We start from the raw sequence: 20660 nt of genomic DNA on the forward strand, positions 1-20660 counted from the left end.
GGAACTCGTGAACGCGCAGCAGGTAAAGCACAGGTGTGCAGTACCGCAGTTTAGAGGAGACTCATCCAGATTCAGCAACTTTTGAACCAGGGAAAGATTCAATTCAGAGATGTTTGAGAAGATGCGAGGACAATTACATCGTCTAATTTGAAGTAGAAGTTGATTTTTTTTTTCACTTCAAATTTCTTCAAATTACATTTTCTCTTTTTTTTAAAGTTGGACTTACATTGGCGTCCGTTTGTTTCCCGTTTCCGTTGTTTTCGTGCTCCATAATGGGTTTAAAACGTACCAGACGGACTGGAGTGTTACTCTTTATTTTAGCATTTTTATGTCTTCTTCGTGGCTCCGAAGGAGAAATTCCACCCAAACCAACAAGCAGCGGTGTCACGATTGTGCCCCCCATTAAGCCTGATGTACCCCAGGCTTATCCAGACACTGGTAAAGATAATCTACCAGTGTTTACAATGGATTACCCAAGAATACAGATTCCCTTTGAGATCACTCTCTGGATTCTGCTGGCTTCCTTTGCAAAGATTGGTGAGTAACAGAAACATCCGCTCTAACTGTGCTCATAAAACCCTTTCTAACAGGATGCAATTAGCTCTCTGCAGGTAGTGAGAGCTTAATTTTCATCATCTCTGTTACTGCTGTTGAATGAAACTAAAATGTTCCCTATCAGGTTTCCATGTCTACCACAAGATCACCATCTGGGTGCCGGAGTCATGCCTTCTGATCAGTATTGGTCTGATTGTTGGAGGCATCATGCACTCAGTCCATGAGGAGCCCCCTGCTGTGCTCTCCAGCAATGTCTTCTTCCTCTACATGCTGCCTCCGATTGTCCTCGACTCAGGCTACTTCATGCCAACAAGGCCTTTCTTTGAGAACATTGGCACGGTCTGTTTCAAATCAGCCACAATTTCCTCAAAAAAACAGGTTCAACTTGTTCTTTCCTTCTACAAAAATCAACTCTCTGTTTCTATTTTTGCAGGTGTTGTGGTTTGCAGTGGTGGGGACTTTGTGGAACAGCATAGGCATCGGTATGTCTCTGTTCGCCATCTGCCAGATTGAGGCGTTCGGCGTGCAGGAAATCAACCTCCAGGAGAACCTGCTGTTTGCTACCATCATCTCTGCTGTGGACCCTGTGGCTGTGCTGGCTGTGTTTGAGGACGTTAATGTGAATGAGCAGCTCTACATCGTGGTGTTTGGGGAGTGTCTCTTCAATGATGCTGTCACTGTGGTGAGTACACTGAAAGGGGAACTGTGGGATTTGTTGGGTTTTAGACATTTATTCTGTTTGGAGTGCCATTTACTTTAAAGTGAAACCTGCAGCAACATGTCAGTCTGCTTTGGATCACTCCAGGCTACTGCTTGTTATGAAAACAAGTGGAGCAAGGTGCGATTACACACTTCACTTTGAGTGTTGATGCCATTGTTTGAGATAATTAGGCTCAGGTGAGGAAAAAACAAGAGAAGCACAAAAGAAAACAAAAAACAAAAACAAAAACAAAAATGGAGTTTCCCCCCATTTGCTGCAAAAAAAAGCCTCCACTCTTCATGGAAGCCTTTTTACAATATTTTGTTGTGCTTTGTTGGAATTTTTGCCCATTCATTTTGTAGAGCATTTGTGCGGTCAGGCGCTGATGTTAGACAAGAAAGAATGGCTCACAATCTCTGTTCCAGTTCCTCCCAAAGGTGCATGATGGTATTGAGGTCAGGGCTCTCTGTGGGCCGGTCAAGTTCTCGTATACCAGGGGGTCGTCAACCACATTTGTACAAGGGCCAGCTTATGTCTATGCACACACTGTGAGTGCTGGCATGTTAAATGGACTAAATAAAAGAAACATTTTTGTCTAAATAATTATGTTTTCTTTGAAATGCACTTTATTTTTAGCCTTTAGCAAGGGACTCTGTCCCTGTTCAGACAGTTAAATCCCAATACTCCAGCAAACCACAAGGGGGCGATTGATATATTTAAGCCATATATTTCTGGGTCTGCCATGTAGTTTGATGTGAAAAAGCTGCATCCTCATTGGTGAATAAACTCGTTAAGGAGAAATATATTTTGTTTTAATTCTTAGGCAGGGAAATATAAACTCTCAAGCCCCCGAACTACTAAATTTACTCAGAAATCTGCTGCTTTAATCAAGAATGGACTTATGAGTGAGTTTTTCATGCATCTTATTTGCTTATAATGGTTAGTAATAGTTGGATTTTTGTAAAACTGATCAAACATTAAGCCAATCTTTAAAAAAATGTTTCAATCTCACTTTTTTGAGTCACAAAAGGAAAGAAAGAAAAGATACCCTAAATGCAGCAATATGTTTTTTACACCAAATGTATCGACCATGTCTCTGTAGACCTCGGTTTGTTTTCTAGGGGAACAGTTATGTTGGAATAGAAAAGGCCTTCCTCAAAGTCATGCCACAAAGTTAGAAGCACAGCATTGCTTTATTGTTTCTGTGCTTACATTAATGCCAGTGGAAATTAAGAGCTCCTCAGCCATAGAACCAGCAGAGCGTTGGCAACTTTGAATGTCCAGCAGGAATGAAATTTCCCGAACCATCTTATTGCAAAAGTGGCATCCATCACAGCACCATGCTTGAAGTCGCTGAGCTCTTCAGAACAACCCATTTTGTATCATAAATGTTTGCAAACGCATGGCTAGGTGCTTGATTTTATACACCTGTGGAAGCACCTGAGTTCATAAGAACAGGTGTTGCAAAAATACTTTTTTATATAGTGTATATTTATAAGAGCTGTCAAAATAACATGTAAATTTAATAACTGGATAAAAACACAATTGGAAAAGCGATATTATCGCCTTGATATTGGTATCAGCAGGCATCAGGTTCAAAAGTTAAAATCGCTTATATTTACAACCATATATCCACTTTAAATATCAGCTTTTATCAGCAGTAAATATTGGCCACAAGTGTGAATACGTCTGTGGTGTTTTAGGAAACAGACCTAGATGAAGTCTTTTTCATCGTTCGTCCTCATTTCTTTAAATCTAAAGTGTGTTTCAGGGATTAAGGATTTTTTCCTTTGTTCTTCCTTAAACATTTATATGTGTTCTAAGGAATACAGTTTTAGGTTTGAACCAAAATTATGGTCTTGTGGTTTTTCTAACAGTATCAATCTTAGAAATTAGCACCATCCTGGACTGATTGATAAAACAATCAATATATTCTAAAGTCTATGACAGAGCAGGGCCACATTGTTATGAAACATATGGCATTAATTAGAATTACCAGGTACATATCACTTTCTTTATGCAAATTCAAGTAATTATGCTTAATGTAATTATCTTAACACAAAATTTAGGCCAATATGAAGAGTTTTTTAGTGCAATGACATTAATATTAATGGTTATCTTTGTATATTTTACTTAGTTTTTTTAAAATCCCATTCAATGATGAAAACAAAATATTTTTACAGTGACACTGAAAGCAATTTATATCTGTTTTTTGCTAACATACACCTGTTATCAGAGATAATAATAGATTAGTTCTAATTGCCATGCTTCAAAGGCAGATTTGATCATGCTTTCCTCATTTGTACAATTTTTAGATATTTAAAATGAACAGCATGTGGCCCCTGTGGCCCCAGTTGCCCACCGCTGGTCTATGATCTCTGTGTTTGTGCATGTGTTTTTGGGTTTAGGGATAGGGTTCAAACCACAGTACTCAACCTGATCAGGTGAAATGAAGTTGGGAATTCACTCTTAATGTGAGGAACAGAGTAAAAAATGGCATGAAAGCTATAATCATTACCTGTAGTGTAGTTCTTCTAACATTATCAATACTTTGTGAAGAATCTTTTTTTTTTAAAGATTTATTTTGGGCTTTTTGTGCCTTTAGAGAGTGGGGAGGGACATGCAGGAAAGGGCCACAGGCCGGACCCAAACCAAGGCCACCTGCGTACATGGGGTGCACCCCAAACCACTGGGCCATCTGCACCCTGTGATGAAACATAATTAACTGGCGTGAAAGCATGTTTTTTTTTAGACTGTTTGAAGTTTAAAAAAGGTAGATTTCAGTTTTTTTCTAGAGATCCTGAGAAAGAATCTCATTATCACTCATTATGACAGCAATGTTATGTAAAGAAATGAACATGATTAGGAACAGATCTCAGCAAAACAACCAGAAATTACATTATTACATAAAATAAGGCAAAACAAAATCACTGAAAGCCCCATAGTCCTCAAAGATATTCCATAATTTTGTGGCTTTGCCTCCACATTTGTACAAGACCATGAAAAACATATTCATTGGTGTCTTCAATTACCTCTCATATTTTCCTTGGTTTCCCTGGTTTTATGCATTTTATTGTTTCTAGCTTTTTCCTTTTTGTGCCTCTCTTGTTCCTGTAAACTCAAGGGGGTAAATAGGTAAAGTTTTTTTTTTTTTTTAATTCATTTAAATTAGTTTATTTTGGAGACCCTTGAAATTCCACATTAATCTGAGTCTGGTCACTTTATTTAAAGACTGTTATATGAAAAACAGATCCAGTATGGAGTTGTCTGAAGCTTTTTCATTCTCTTTCTAAAAGGTTCAGCTCAGGTTTCAGCAGATACTGTGTGATCTATTTATTCTGGGTTAGTGTGCTTTCATGAGGTTATGACAAATGAGAAGCAAATTATCTCTGCAGAGGTGAGATTGAACTGATAACCTGCTCAAAAATGGAAGTAAGGGAATGTTGCTTGAGACATTAAAACGTTTGTGTCCGCAGATCTGAGCTGTGCTTCTTTTGTTTGCTCAGATGCCGCCAAACCAGTTTCTGAGGTCACTGTTTCATTTGTTTTTATGGGAGGAGTTAACACACACACACACACACACACACACACACACACCCCCACACACACACACACACACAGACACACATCATCGTCAGAAACTTGACTGAAGTGAACTCAAATTTCCCCTGCTCTTCCTCTGTCATTGTGTTCAAACACACCCACCCATCCACCCCATAAACCGGCTCTAAACTTTAGTGTGGTGCTGACCTCTTTGTTTAGTACACAGTAGCTGAGCTTCTGCAGAAAGTAAAGACAAACATTGACCCAGGAGACCAGGAAAGCCCAGGTGTGGTCTAAGCAAAGAATGAAGCATCGAACAAGCATCCTATAAATGTGATGCTGATTATAATCTGTATCTTGGATATGTAAATTCCAAAGAGGCAGCTGCTACCACCAACTCTACATGTCCATCTGCTTTTAATGTGTTGAGAAGAGTCAGTGCTTTACCGGCTCCCACAGTGGAAGATGCCATTAAATGAAAAAGTGTGGATTTATTTTGTGTTTTCTTAAATGTGATAAATCTATTTTAAAGCAAGAGAAAACATGAGTGAACTAATGGTTGTTTTCTTTGAAGCCTCATCCTGATGTTGCGTGTACCTCAATGCTTTGTAGGCTTGTCTTCCAAGTAGGCAGTGACTTCAAATCCAACCTGTGGCTCCCTCTAAATGAATGTAAATAGCCCTAATAATAAAGCTAATTATATTAAGTAATTATAACAGTAAAATGTTGGTCTATAGTCCTATAATCTCAAACTACAGTACTGTGCATAAATTTTAGGCATGTAGGGCGCTCAGGATTCATCACAGGGCCCCATGTTCTACAACCCAGGGCTGGAGAGGGGTGGGGGTCAACCAGAATCAAGTTTGACACATGCTAAAACACATACCTGTCACTCAGCAGCCAAGGTCAAGCTTGACGGCATCTCTTTTGCCCGGGCCTTTTCACCCATAGTGATTTGACTGGGGACCGCTGGTGGGCATTTGGGACATCCACAGCACAACCAGGGGCACATGATGATCCTACTTCCTGCCCAGACAGCACCCTACGCTATACTTAATCATCATATCCCTTACTCCGCCCTAAAGATGTGGACTTTGTATGTAATATGCAAGGACATCCAGAACACTACCAGCATTGTGTCGATCCTACTTCACGCTCCATGGTGCCCTGAGGCAGCTTAATTGCCATATTGCCTTACCTCAGCCTCAATTTTTCTTCCAAACATGCCTAAAATTTCAGCACAGTACTGTATAATATTTAAACCAGTACTATAGAATGAATGTAATGAGACTAATGTATATTAAAGCTCCTGTGAGGAGTTTTAAAGTGTTTATGAAACAAACTAAAAGTAATATTTATTTCACTTTATGACCTATGAAAGCAAACAAGACCATCATAAAGAAAATGTTTAGTTTTTTCGTTTATTTGATATGCCTGATACATACATGGCAGGGTAGGTGAGACTAGGCAACTACTAGTACGATGCTGAAACAGACTTTTTTTAAATTTTTTTTTTATTTTAGGCCTTTATTTGATAGGACCGTTGATAGAGTCGGAAACGGGGGAGAGAGCAGGGAGAGACATGCAGGAAATAGTGCCATGGGCCAGATTCGAACCCGGGTCGCCTCCGTATATGGCATGCGCCTTAACCACTCGACTACCGGCGCGCCTGCAACAGACTTTTTAAAAAGTTTTCTAAAGTTATTGTCAGTTGCTGGGTAGACATTCAAAACAAACGACAAGGATGAGTATGCACAGGTAAAAATAAGCAGAAATAAGTCATCTAGCTTAAGCTAAAGCATAGGTAAAAATATGTTTTAAGTGCAATTTAGCATGATATGGCAGACAACGAGTTTTAGGATCTGTCAGCCCAAAAGTGGATATTTCTTTCAGTCTACCTAAATTAGTTTCTCTTGTCACATCAGTGAAGTTGACCTATGAGTGCACAGAGTGCCAAAGTAACAAATGTAAATGAACCAAATGGTAAAGAATGATAAATATATATTTTTTTTGCTGTGAAATGGAGGTATGGCTCAATTTTTTTGCAAAATAAAAGCAATTATCTTAAATTTTGATGAAGTACAACTGCGCTTTTAATGTGTTGAAGGGAGTTTTGGGCATGAGCGTCGCAATTCTCTTAAAAACCATTCTCGTGTGACTCCGCTGCAAGGAAGTTGGGCGTTCGAAACCTGTTGCATGTTGGTACAGTTATGATTACATCTACAGCGGTTGCCTTAATAATTTTGAACAAAAAACTAAGGTACTGGATGATAGGTCAGAGACAAAGTCCATATGTATGGCAAAAGCCACGTATAAGAGTATAGGTATGATGTTAAGAAAAATCTCTTCTCTTCTTTCCACATGCACCGTGCTATGTTGTCTCGGAGTGAACAGGTCATGTGACACAGCACGTTACATCCTGTAACTTGTAACAGAAAAAGTGTTTTCATTGCACTTTTGCGATATATTTCTATATCGAAACGACTGAAAAACCTCCTCATGAGAGCGTAAAAACTTTTTAGTGATATTTGAGAGGTTTTTCGAAATTCAGGTTTATCCATTACCAGTTTTTATTGGGCTATTTAGATTTTGCGCTTTTCTAACGGTAATGGAAACGCAGCTACTGGCAAGAAACAGCTTTCAAACTTCTGCATCCTAGTTTGGAACTGATATAAGCATTTGCATCAACCAAGCTACCTGTTGTTAATCATTATGCTTGGATAGACTAAAGCAGTATAATAAAGTCTTAAAAAGTTTGATGTTACTTTTATAGGTTTTGTTTAAGTCCCATCTCCGTTCCTCAAATGGCATCACTTTGGATGGGATGATTGGTTAGGTACCACATGGTAGTCTGTCAGTCAAATTAATGAATTTGTTGTTCTGTCATTGTTAAATCTAACACAGAGAAGATCGGAACAGACAAAAATAATCTTGCAAAGCAGATGGAATGCCCAGATTCCATGTCTGTCATCAGCTAAATGCTTACAAAGCTTCTATCGGAAACAATTGTGCCAGGTCTGCTGACTAATCAGCATCATTTAAGGAGAATGAGGCGGTGGCTATGGACAGGGAAACAAAGACATGAAAGTGTTAGACTGGAGGAAAAAAGTTTCTCTGCAACATCATCTTTAATACGGACATCATGGAAGCATTAGGAAAAAGCTGTCAGCTTCAGTGAAGGCTCTGTTTTCAGGGAGTCATTAGTATGTTGGGTGAAATGAGATTATCAAATTGCAAACAGTGCAGAGTAAATATTCTAATAAATCACTGTTATCTAGGAGCTTGTCATTAGAGGCCAGAGCCCCTGACCCCACCTGTGATCCCTCACTGGTGTAGGTGGGCTCTTTGTGCAGAAACATGCCAGGGACAAAGACTGCAAATTAGCCATGGCTAAAAGTCTTCTATACATTGCACCGGTTGCACTGTAATTAAATGCAGCAATGCTTATGTATTGTCCCCGATAAATAAAAGCATTTAAAACTGCACATAAACAGCTCTGTATAAACATGCATCTGTATACTTATTTACAGGTGTTGTACAACATGTTCAACTTTGTGGCGGAGATGCCGGTGGTGATGCCGGTGGACGTTTTTCTTGGGGTGGCGAGGTTCTTCGTGGTTGGCCTCGGTGGAATGGGCTTTGGCATCCTGTTTGGCTTTGTGGCTGCTTTCACCACCAGATTCACCTCAAAGGTCCGGGAAATCGAGCCGCTCTTTATCTTCATGTACAGCTACCTGGCCTATCTGGTGGCCGAGCTGTTTGCCATCTCATCCATCATGGCGTAAGTACACTTCAGCATCTGTCCAATACTAAAAATTTCAATGTTTGACAGTCTGAACATCAAAATGATTTGTGTATTCTTTGTTTTTCTGCAGCATTGTGACCTGTGCCCTCACCATGAAATACTACGTGGAGGAAAATGTCTCCCAGCGTTCCTGCACAACCATCCGCCATGTTGTAAAGATGTTGGGCTCCATCTCTGAGACCCTCATCTTCTTCTTCCTGGGTGTGGTCACTATAACGACAGAGCACGAGTGGAACTGGGCCTACATCCTGTTCACACTGCTGTTTGCGTTTTTGTGGAGAGGTCTGGGTAAGCAGAGTGGGGGTATCTGTGTTATGCTGGGTTTGTCTGACTTTGCATCGGTCAGCATTGTAGCAGGATTAACGACGTCTTTGGAGGGCTGTAACTGCTAGTAGCTCTCTAGAGTAATGTTTTTCTCAGTGTGTTTCTGTTTTGTACATGGAAATTAATAATTAAGACTCACATAAATTCTTTTACAAATAATATCAAATAGGCGATCTTTAAACTTGCTCACTGAACAACTCAAAAAACAACATTCAGATGTTTTTCATCTTTTCCCTCTCAGGTGTCCTGGTGCTGACTCAGATTATTAACCCTTTCCGCACCATCCCATTCAACCTTAAAGATCAGTTTGGTCTGGCCTACGGTGGCCTGCGAGGTGCGATATCATTCGCCTTGGCCTTTACTCTCCCTGATAACATCGAACGTAAACAGCTCTTCATCACTGCCACCATCGTTATGATCCTTTTCACTGTCTTTCTGCAGGTAAGAGAAGAACATATCATGTTTTTCATGTTAAAAAACATGTTTACATGTTTTTCTAAATTTCTGATATTAGAGTTTTGTATGAATGAAAGAAATGAATGTAAACACTACTCTAATCTTTCAGCATCTTGCGCTGCTACAATTGTAGTTCATCATTTTCTTAGCATGCTGTTCTGAATACTATTTAAGTTATATTTATTACCTCTGCCAAGGAGGTTATGTGATCAGGTGGGTTTGTTTGTTCGTTTGTTTGTTTGTTAGCAACATAACTCAAAAAGTTGTGGACGGATTTTCATGAAATTTTCAGGAAATGTCAGAAATGGCTTAAGGAAGAACAGATTAGATTTTGGGGCTGACCCAGATCACCGTCTGGATCCAGGGATTTTTTTAAGGATTCTGTACTATTGGGAGATAGGGCAAATGGTGGAGGTCTGCGCTGTTACCACTTTACACCAGGAGATGGCAGACATGAGTAACTTCAATCCCAGCAGCAGTTTTTGGGTGTGTTTCTATTCAAAGTTTTGGTGTTTATAGAGTTTGAAAGACGTACGCCCGGTCGAGGAGACGAGTCAGAGCGTAACAGAGAGAAAGACAGCGAATTGTAGTGAGAATACTCACAATGCTGGGAGGAATAGAGGAATATTCACCCTCTGCCATGACTTCCAGTCGTTCGGTGAGACCATGGGTGAGACTGTCAGTGCATCTGTTGGCACACGTAGTGAAGCCAATGCTTTGCCTCACTGTGTTTCCACACGGAGGTCTGCGCTCTTCGAATGCTTTTCTAGTTTCATTTTGGAATGGACAAGTTTGTTGCATGTACTAAAACCAAAAACTACAGAATTTGCACCCACATGTAATTTGCAGTGTTCTTCCTAACGTGCAAAACCTTTTTTGGACAACCAGCTTTCTCTGTCACAGGAGCAAAACTCTGGAATAGACTACCTACTGAGCTGAAAATGGATAACCTTGCAAAGCAGATAGATTTGCCTGTTTCCGTGTTTCTCACTGCAGAAACTGATCTGAACAGATTGGGCCCGGTTAGAAAGTGACAGGACATATCAGAAGTAAGAGGCGGAGCGAACTTGACAACATTTTTTTCGTAATAAAAGAACAAAGAGCAGCACTGAGTTGTTTTCTTTTCAAAAACAACAAAAGTTGTGTACTGACATGTCTACAGTCGCCATGTTTCGCGTTATGCAGTTCTGTGTGGAGTTTACTCCTCGGTAACATGTTTTGTTGCTCTAATTGGCCTATAAAGATGTGACAGACAGAATGTTCATCCTATCGTCCTCCAAGTTTTTTTTCAATGGCTCTGCCTTTTCCCAAACACAGTCTATGGTAGGTTTTCCAGATGGATGTGTGAAACAAATCCCTCTGGTGTGTCAGTTTAGAAAATGGACAGGTCTTAAAAATGAGCGCTTTGATATAAACACTTACAGCAGTGCATCAGGGACCTGTGCATGATTAAATGACACAGCATAAATGTTACTGTGTGTCCATGTTAAATAAATGTTGAATAAATATGTCTCTAAGACATACTAGTCAACTTTACACATAAGGGCAGTTCTGTTTTTTTGCACCTATCCCAGCTTTCTTGGAACCATTGCAGGAATCAGCTCAAAATATGTGCATGTTTCCAAATAACAAAGGTTCTCAGTTTAAACATTTGATATCTGTGACCCATAATACAATTAAGAATAGGTTGAAAAGAATTTAAATTGTCTTCTTGTGAGCAAAATTATCTTGTGAGTACCAGAATCTCAGTCCTATGCATGCAAAACTATCTTGTGCACACAAAGAGACTATCGTATGAGTTTTGCACTAGCATCAGAAATTGCTTTTTTTTTTTTTCTTTTCAGAGACCCCATAATTCACAAATCATTGCATTCTGTTTTTATTCACGTTTTGCATCATGTGACAACTGTTTTGGAATTAGGGGATATATACAACACTTCATGTGTAATTTCAACCAGAGCATCGGGTCATTTATTATTACACGACTGTGTACTCTTCTAGAAGTTAAAGTTTAAGTTTACATGATCTCATTTTAATATGATCCTGTTTGAGTAAAAGAGATTAAAGTTCTCTTTGGTTTTAGGTTCTTCTGCCTTTCTACAGCTGTCCTATCAAATACATACAAGAGCCCAAAATTAATCTTGGGAGGATTTAAGGAATAGAAAAATTTTAACAGCTTGTTCAAAATACAAATTCACATTTACCAGTCACTAACATGATCATACATAGTACAATCCATGTCACATGACCAGCCAAGAATTTTACTATTTTTTTACTTAATATTTGTAGGATACAGTAAACAAGTGTTCTATAAAAAGAAGCAACTACTAAAAATGAGGAGAGATATTGGGTAATATATATATATATATATATATATATATATATATATATATATATATATATATATAAACAGCTCTAGTCTGTTGCATCCTGTTATTTCTGAGGCTGAAATGAAGTGAAATCACAAGGTCACAGAGCACCTGAGCATTAACAGAGGCTAAGACGAGTAAATTTAATAAAGTAATTGAAGGATCAAAGCCGACTAAATCATATCATGTGGGCATTACATTAATGTGAAATGTAGTGAAGCATGTTTAATCTTTATAGACAAAATCATAAAGGTTGGGTATCATTTTTGTTTTCTGCTATCTGCTAAATTTGTGATTATTCTCATTCTCCTCAGGGCATCAGTATTCGACCTCTGATTGAGTTCATCAACGTCCGCAGAACAAACCGTGATCTGGGCACCATCAATGCAGAGGTTCACTGCAGGGTAAGATAGATTCTTGTGGTGTTATTTGTGCTGAACATTAGGCTTTTGTTGGTCAGGTTATTAAAAGGATTCACTTTCCTCTCAGCTCATGGAGCACACCATCGCTGGAATAGAGGATCTGTGTGGACAGTGGAGCCACTTCTACTGGAAGGATAAGTAAGAAGTTCCCTTCTGATCTTTCTGCTCAATGAAATGCTTTAATGTCCCAAAGTTAGTCATTTCATCTCAAACTATGTACATTTTTCTGCCTTTTATCACAAGTTAAAAAGGTATGACCTGCAGTGAAACAGGTTGAGAGACAGTAGTTTTAGTTTACATTTCCCGAGGTTTCCTCTTTGTGGTTTTGTGTGACGAAGCTTTTGTTCACTGTGGGGCTGTGTGGAAATGTCTGCAGCTTTAATCACACACTGGAGTCGTGTTCAGGTTCCTCCACAAGCAGAGTCACAGAGGATTTTCTTCGTTAAAGCTTCAAATGTGACTGATTACTCATAATATCTTTTTTATCTTTTATCCTCAGACCAGCTTCTTTCCATTAATGCACAAAGTCTTGATGCTTATTTTGTGAGACAAGTTCCATTGGTCTCAGAATATAGATTTAAAGTAAAGATTTAACAAGTCAAAACAAGTGTTAAGACTCTTAAAAACAAGGGCAGAGAGCTGTAGTGAAGACCTGACTTATCAGAGAACCATTACACCATGGAGATATTAAACTGTTTTTTTTTTCTTTTTTTTGTCAAAGAAGCCAAATTATATTGAACATGATTCATTTATAAAATCAGAAGAGGGTAAAACATTAGGCGCTGTATAATTCTTATATAACCAGATCAGGGCCACACCACAACATGATCAACCATACGACAACCACAAATAGCTTGTTTCTCTTTTAATTCATTTCAGATTTATGAAGTTTAACAACCGAATCCTACGTCGGATCCTGATCCGGGACAGCCGAGCTGAGTCCAGTATTGTGGCTTTGTACAAAAAGCTGGAGCTGCAGAACGCCATGGAGATCTTGGACTCGGTGTCTGGAGACATCAGTGCCGCTCCATCCATTGTCTCTTTGTAGTAAGATGCCATTTTGTGTCTGTTTTTGATTTTCACATGCTGTTTGGTGAATTTCTGTTCACATCTAAAAGGTTGTGATTAGTTTTATTAAGAAAATCTGCTTTTGTTTGTCTAACAGTGAGGAGAAGAAAAATGCATCCAAACCTAAGAAGAAGTTCCTGGCTGCTGATCTGAAGAACATGCATGACATCCTGTCCAAGAACATGTACAAAATCAGGCAAAAGGTGAGACAGCTTTCCTTATGCTATCTTGCTTTTTTTAATCTTACATCACAGAGTCAAACTGAATTTATTACTTTTAATAGAAGTTTACTGTTCTCTATTAGAGTGGAAGAAAACAGCAACAAGAGTACTGGGAAGCACTATTTTTGGAGTGAAACAATGTTGGATACAAATACTATTTTAGTTTATTTTTATAAAGGGTCTACAAAAATGGCTGAGACACAGTTAACAGGAAGCACAAAACAAAATCATTGCACCAGCAGTCACTTAAACTAGCTTACTATAAAGCAAAGAGACTGAGAGACCAGGGGTGTGTACCTATCCCTAGACTGGACTGGTGAAAATGTATTTTGAGAAAGAAATCCAACTATTGACAGAATTTTTTTGATAATGCATTTTTGAGGTGCATGAAAACATTTAAAATCTGATAATTTTTATCATCTGACTATTCCTAGTTGTCAGATTAGTGTGATCATTAGATTTGTTGAAGTGAAATTAAATTACAGGTAGATTAACTCTAAGTTTACTTTAATTTGAGTACTGAGTAGATACTAAGAGGTTGTTATGTAAAACATGATCTCATTGTTAGAACAACATGAGAGTAGAGCTGCAACCAGGTTATTCAGGCAAAGTCACACCTCTATAATATAGTAGCACAGTTGACAGTGTTGATTGAACTTATATAGAGTTAAATTTAACACTTTAAACTGTCTAATTTGGGCCACACTACATTTAGTTTAATTACACTTAATTACACACTGAAGGTGTTTTATCAATAGGACAGAGCTGCAGTAACTTGAAAATCTGTGGCAAGGGGGGTCTCCTCTCGCAAGAACTAAGCAGAGGGTCAACGGCATAGCAAGGCAATGCACACCTGTGAAGAATATGCACTATGTGTCCTGAAATAACACCTTAAGTCACAGGCAGGGGCTCTAACTCGGTGGATAACTTCACCCATGACACGAATGTGTCTCACATCGAAAACAACAATTAATCAGGAACACCATTCTCTCTATATATCTACTGTGTAGTCAACAGAGGTGGAAAAAGTACATGAGTATAATACTCAAGTAAAAATACCGTTACTCTCGCGAAAACTTACTTGAGTAGAAGTGTGCTCTAAATGTATTCTAAGAGGAACAAGTGCACAAAAAACTACTTAATTCCAGTGATTTGAGTGAGTGTCTTTAGTTATTTTCTACCCCTGGTGGATATGTATTCATACTACCTGCCTTTGCTGGCTTCGCCACCCTGTGTTTGCCAACAAATGCATGCTCTGAGAACTTCACAGGGTGCAAAAGTGGACCAAAATAGACTCCTATATAATATTGCTTGAAATTCTTAAATGCAATCAACTTTTAAGTTGTTCAAGTCTCAAATAGCTTAAAGCATCCTTTATTTCTGAAATAGCAAATGTTAAAAAAGCAAAATATGATGATTTAAGGACAGAAAAACGTTGACTTTCACTCATAAAGTATATCCCAGCCCCTCAGATTTATCCGGTGCAAACAAACCGTGATGTTTTAATGAAAGGAGAAAAATATTACAAGTATTCTTATGTGCATTGGGATGTTGCTTGAGTTACCCTTCATTAACTTGCAGTAGTAATAGTATTGTAAAATTTGAGAGTGTGTTGTCAAATTTAACACACTTTTATACAAAGCTGCTGATTTTTTTTTAATCGCTTTATAATAAAATCACTTGAACATATATCATCCTAGCTTTCTTATTAACATGAATGTAGTTTCTACAACGCCCTACAACGCTCACAAACAAAGATGCGAATACTCCATCCTCTGAAACTCTGAGCTGTTTTGCATACCCACAGACTGTGGCTGGCTGTACTCTTCCATTAGTGAAATGACATCACCATCTAAAAAGTCCTCAGAGATGTTTTAATGTGTAGACAGTTAAAGTGCATGTGCTCCTCTTCTTTAATAGCCCCTTACTGCCAGTTTCTTTCCCGCTGCTCTGCATATAAACTGTCACCTTCTGTTTCTGATGTTCACCAGACTGGTCTTACTTCTCAATTTAAAAAGAATGAAATATTTACTGGGAAAAAACAATCATTTGGATTCTCTTCTCACACATCATTTGAAACATATGAGTACATTGTCCACATGGGACATTTCTTTAAAGAACAACAGCAACCTTTAGTGTTTGAGAGGCGGTCATGTTTATTTTAGTACTTACTAATAGCTGCAGGACAGAAGGAACTGTGTTGACAGTGTTCACTGCATGCAGGAGGTTAGTGTTGCGACTCACGTGTCCAAACAGAGACATGGACCCTCGTAGCTCAAACAGGTGTGGCCTGTTTAGGTCGTGTAATCTGAGCTTTAAAGAATGCTGTCGCTTTCTCACCCAATCTAAACTGTCTGATTGTCCCTGCCTTTGTTATCTCCACAATAAGAGAATGTGAGGGTGACGCAGTGCGCTGGCTTGTGGGCCAAGTTATTTACAATGGGAAAGGTCTGAAAAGGAGAAATCTGTAAGCTTCAAGTGTTTTGTAGCCATCTGCACCAGCTTTTTATAGCTGAAATGTTGAATACTGTATCCTTTTTTATTTTTTACCAGACTGTGGCATACACAAATAAGCATGCCCTTCCAAATGACAGCCACACAAGAGAGATTCTGATCAGACGCCATGCCAGCATCCGGAGAAGCCTCCGACCAGGAAGCTTTCAGACTTCGGTAAGCAGGAAAACCGTCATAAACACTAGTGTTGCATTAAGTCCCAGCTCTCAGAATTTAATCCCATTAAAAGCATGTTAATGCCCAATCACAAAACTGACTTTAGAGAATCCAAAGTCAGACATGAGGTTTCTTTATCCCATTCTTCATTCATCATACTTTTTATAACCTGGTGTTTCCTCCACATTTATTCTGTTGATTTATTCCTTTGTTACACTCAGGCAGTGCCCAGATCTCATAAATACTTCTCTCTGCCTGCTGGGAAAAGTCTGGACTCAAAGTTTCCTCCTGGAAGGCTGAGCTATACAGGTAAGCTTCTTAAACTTCCTTCAACCCTCCAGGAATTAAAGTTGCATCTCCCTTCAGTAGATTCAAGTTGGAAAGGTCATCCAAAGTGCAAGAAGGATTTTTAGTTTGTTGACATATTTTTTAACAAATCACACTGCTGTTTGGAGAAGATTGAACTTACTCATATGTTAGTTTATAAGCATTTTGCATTTCTTCATTAAAGCTATACTGCAATATTAGAATCAAAGACTCATTGTTTTCATGCCATGCTAGCCCAGTGTTGAGTAAACTAGATAATACTATAACTGCTCTGTGACCTGATCCTCCATTAACTTCAGCTGAAATATCTGAAAAATACCACAGATTAAAAATGACTTGAAATTTGGCACATCTGAGGTCATCAAAAAAAATTAGGCCAATATGAGTTTACCCATGGCTTTTACCTCTTGCACCACAGAAGGGTAACATTTGTGCTTATAATAAAAAATTCAAAGAAAATATGTAAGGAAATTTAATATCTAGGCTGGACATTTTTCCTCCTAATGATGAATTTCGATCACTTCTGTGAGCCTGACTACTTCACAACTGTGGGACGCTGTCTCTTTCAGAACAGATGTGCCAGTACAATGAATTTCCAATTTTAGATTCTTTTAAATTTAACTTTATTCATAAACAAAGTCTGGCAGTTCCGTTCATGAAATAACCACATTGCCAACATTACAAACAAAGCAACATTTTATAAATAAAACAGAGAATAAGATTAGAGTTCTAAACCCAGGGTAAATTATGTTTAGACCCGTTTTAGAAATAGATATGTGAACAGTGGCACACTTTAGCTTCAATAGCTCTAGCTAAAGCTTTAACAATGTGGGAGTTTGCTTTGGCAACGTGAGCTTTGGCAACGTGAGCCTTAGCAAACATAGCTATGTAGGCAAAGTAGCTAACGTTAGCTTTATAGCTTTGTTAGTGTAGATATCCATGAGCTTTCTATGCTTTCTACGTTAGCAATGTAGCTCCATTATCTACATACAGCTAATGGAGATACATGAGCTACATCTTAACCTAACCAAAAGTTTAAAATGATTATATCATAAAAGTTTAAGCGTGTTTCTCTGGCTTGACAGATGTAACGTCTCACACTAACAGTCTGCAACAGTAGGCGTCTGAGAGCTACAGTTTACAGTTTGCAACTAACGTTACATGGAGATGAGAACTGCTTATTTTGTTTTCAGTATTATCAGTTTTTAAATTTTGTATTGTTTGTATGAGCTTTAAAGCCTTTAGCCAGACAGAACAGAGATTTACAAATTGCAGAGAGTGAGGAAGGGGAATGACACACAGAAAGGAACCACAGGCTGGACTGGCTGCAAACCATACATCTCAGACAGCCACTCTCACAGACCATTCATATGAGACACTGTCTCTGTCAAACAGAAATACATGCTAAAACTTTCCAAATAAAATCAGTTTAAAGTTCCATTTAGAACCTGGGTGAGGGTGAAGGTAACGGTTAGAATACCAAAAGTTTAAGGTTCCATTAGCTGTTTAGCTGTGTTAGCTGCATAAGCTACGTAGATAATGTAGCTATGTAGATAAGAAACACAGCTATCATGAGTTAAGCACACAAAGCAGCTATGTAAACTATGTAGCTACATTAGCTTTAGCTCCATCTGCTAAGCTCATGTTGCTAAAGCTATGTTGCTAAAGCTAACTTAGCTACATTGATTTATGTAGTAACGTTAATTATGTTGCTATTATAACTATGTTAGCTTAAGCTGAAGTTAACTAAGCTAAAGTGAGCTACTATTCATGTAAGTACTTCTAAAAGGGGTCTATGCATTCAAGTGATTTGTGAGAGTGGCTGTCAGAATTTGGGGTCTGCAGCCAGACTGTGCTGGGCAAATAATACCAAACACTAATGTTTTCATTAGCCTCAGCTGCACTAATGTTTTTGACTCATTTGCAACATGCAATCATGCTAACATGCAAACAAAGGGGTTATTAAACAATATTTCTGCTGGCATTAATTGCTGTGAGCTGCTTTAGAGACTTTAACATTTCCAGCTGAATTTTAGGGCAAGGCAGGGATACTTTATTTAAAGAGCACTAGTTATACATACAGCAATATAATGTGATTTAAAAAGAAAAAAAAAACAAACAAAAAAACCAAAACCCCCAAGACATTCAAAATGCCAAGAACATCAAAGACATGGCACAGAGCAAGAACAAGACATTATAATACAAAATATATCAAGACACAACATAAAAAGACCATTAATATAATTCTAAATAATAAACTTTGCTTTTTATGAACAACAAAGGTTAGTGAAAGGGGACCTACTTACAAATGAACTGGGGTTAAATAAGGTCATCTACTGTGTAATATAGTTGGATAAAAAATGATCTGGTATCATGGCATTATATTTTACCATTATCTTCACTTCTTCCAGATGATCAGGAAACCATGTCAGAGGTGGCCTACCCCTCCAGACGCTCTCGGTTCAGTCAGCCTTCACGCTCCTCCTCCAGAGCCATGATGCCTCTGCGCAGACTGGACACGCTAAAGGAGGCACCATCTGTTCGCGTTCTGGATGAAAGCACCACAGGAGAAGACAGCTCTAGGACCGGGGGCGGCATGCCCAGAACAAACTCCTCCTCCAGTGATTCCCGTGTTCCTGCTCCACACCGTCCTTTCATCAGTGATGATGGCAGCTCAGCTGATAACTTGAGGAATGTACATCATGAAGCAGAAGAGGAGCAGCAGGAGCCCTCGTCTCCTCCTCCAGCCTGGGCTGCTGAGCCCAGAGACAACACAACGAGAAACCCTCTCCTGAGGAGGCCGCAGTGGAACCCCAAAAGGCAATAAGTCATCTGAGCTTTTAGGAGCAGCTGGACTGCCACTGACTGAATTTTAGGTTCTCAAGCAGCTTTCAGATAAAACTGCACATTCATACCGCCATAAATGCGAAAGATATAAACATGGAGGTTCATGTTTTTCTTAGTTGACGTAATGTCAAAGCCATATCAGAAGTATAGTGCACTGTAGTGAAGGAAAGGTAATTTCTGCCATTTTGTGGGAAATAATTTCAACCCTTTGCATGTGATTTTAACATTTAATTTCTTATTTTTTTTCTCAAGATAATGTAACTTAAACTATTTTATCATAATGAGTTATGTCTTTGTCCTTACATGTAAATATTGCCCTTTTTTATTCCGTTGCCTTTGTTCGTGATAGTTGTACGATATGATTTAGGATAGTTTTTTTAATATAGGCCAACTTAATTTCACCTGAGGAAGTATTGCTGTGCAGTACAATTACTCTTTGGACTTACTGAGGCCTCTCTGTCTGTTACACTAATGGAGCTCATGAATCAGTGCCCATTTTAATAGTTTTACTGCAATAAATTTTTAATATTGTTGAAATCTGTTAATGCATTCTTTGACAGTTCGTATAAGTAGCCTATAAATACGCCACTGGAACACAAACATTCTTGTTAGTGTTATAGAATTTTAAATAAGATGGACAATGTGCTTTGCCTACTCAAGTTGCACAAAGATGAAGCCAAAAAATCCCTGTGACAGGTGATGACATACTGCTCACTTGGACCAGTCTGTGTGGTAGGGATGGACAAGAACAACAGTGGTATTTAAGCACATTATGCTGTACATGTACAGATACTGATGGAGAATGTCCATATTCTGCATTAATTAAGTCTGTTTTTCTGCACACTCTCTTGATACTATGGAGTTGGACCACATGAACCACATGTTGCAAGTGTCTTTGAGTTTCCTTGAAAAGCACTATATAAGTCTGATGTATTATTATTATTATTAATACCACCAGTATTCCTGTGGACAGTGTTGAGAAGTAAAGCAAACAGTTTGATCCAGAGCAGCAAGAAAAAAGCGTAGATAATGAGAAATATAGCCAAATATTGTGTGAGCTGTTAAAAACTGTAAGCATGTGATGTGAGCCTGCCTGGGCAAAGGGAAAACCTTCAAAATGTTTTGTCTGAGTGTCCAAAGATTTTTTTCCCAAATTGTGGGGACCATCAAGATGTGTTTTTGGCAAATGTGAAATGAGCTTTTGTGTTCTTTTTTTTTTTTTTTTTTTTTTGGTTAGCAGTGGTTTCGGCCTTGGTACTCTCCCATGAATGCCATTTTTGCCCAGTCTCTTTCTTACTGTTGAGTCATGAACACTGACCTTAACTGAGTCAAATGAGGCCTGCAGGTCTTTAG

At 38.6% G+C, this 20660-nt stretch overlaps 1 protein-coding gene across 1 annotated transcript; it reads left to right on the top strand.

Moving 5' to 3' along the window:
* Positions 1–8: 8 nt before the first annotated feature.
* slc9a2 (solute carrier family 9 member 2) lies at positions 9–20148 on the top strand. Its single transcript, XM_041807689.1, has 13 exons — positions 9–537; positions 680–894; positions 989–1237; positions 8329–8579; positions 8674–8891; positions 9169–9368; positions 12067–12156; positions 12242–12312; positions 13054–13221; positions 13340–13445; positions 16017–16133; positions 16355–16442; positions 18872–20148. Exons 1-13 carry the CDS (start codon positions 273–275, stop codon positions 19285–19287), a joined length of 2454 nt encoding a protein of 817 aa, XP_041663623.1. The 5' UTR covers positions 9–272; the 3' UTR covers positions 19288–20148.
* The last annotated feature ends 512 nt before the right edge of the window (positions 20149–20660 follow it).

Source organism: Cheilinus undulatus, linkage group 15 (genome assembly GCF_018320785.1).
Source record: "Cheilinus undulatus linkage group 15, ASM1832078v1, whole genome shotgun sequence".
Classification (NCBI taxonomy): Eukaryota; Metazoa; Chordata; class Actinopteri; order Labriformes; family Labridae; genus Cheilinus; species Cheilinus undulatus.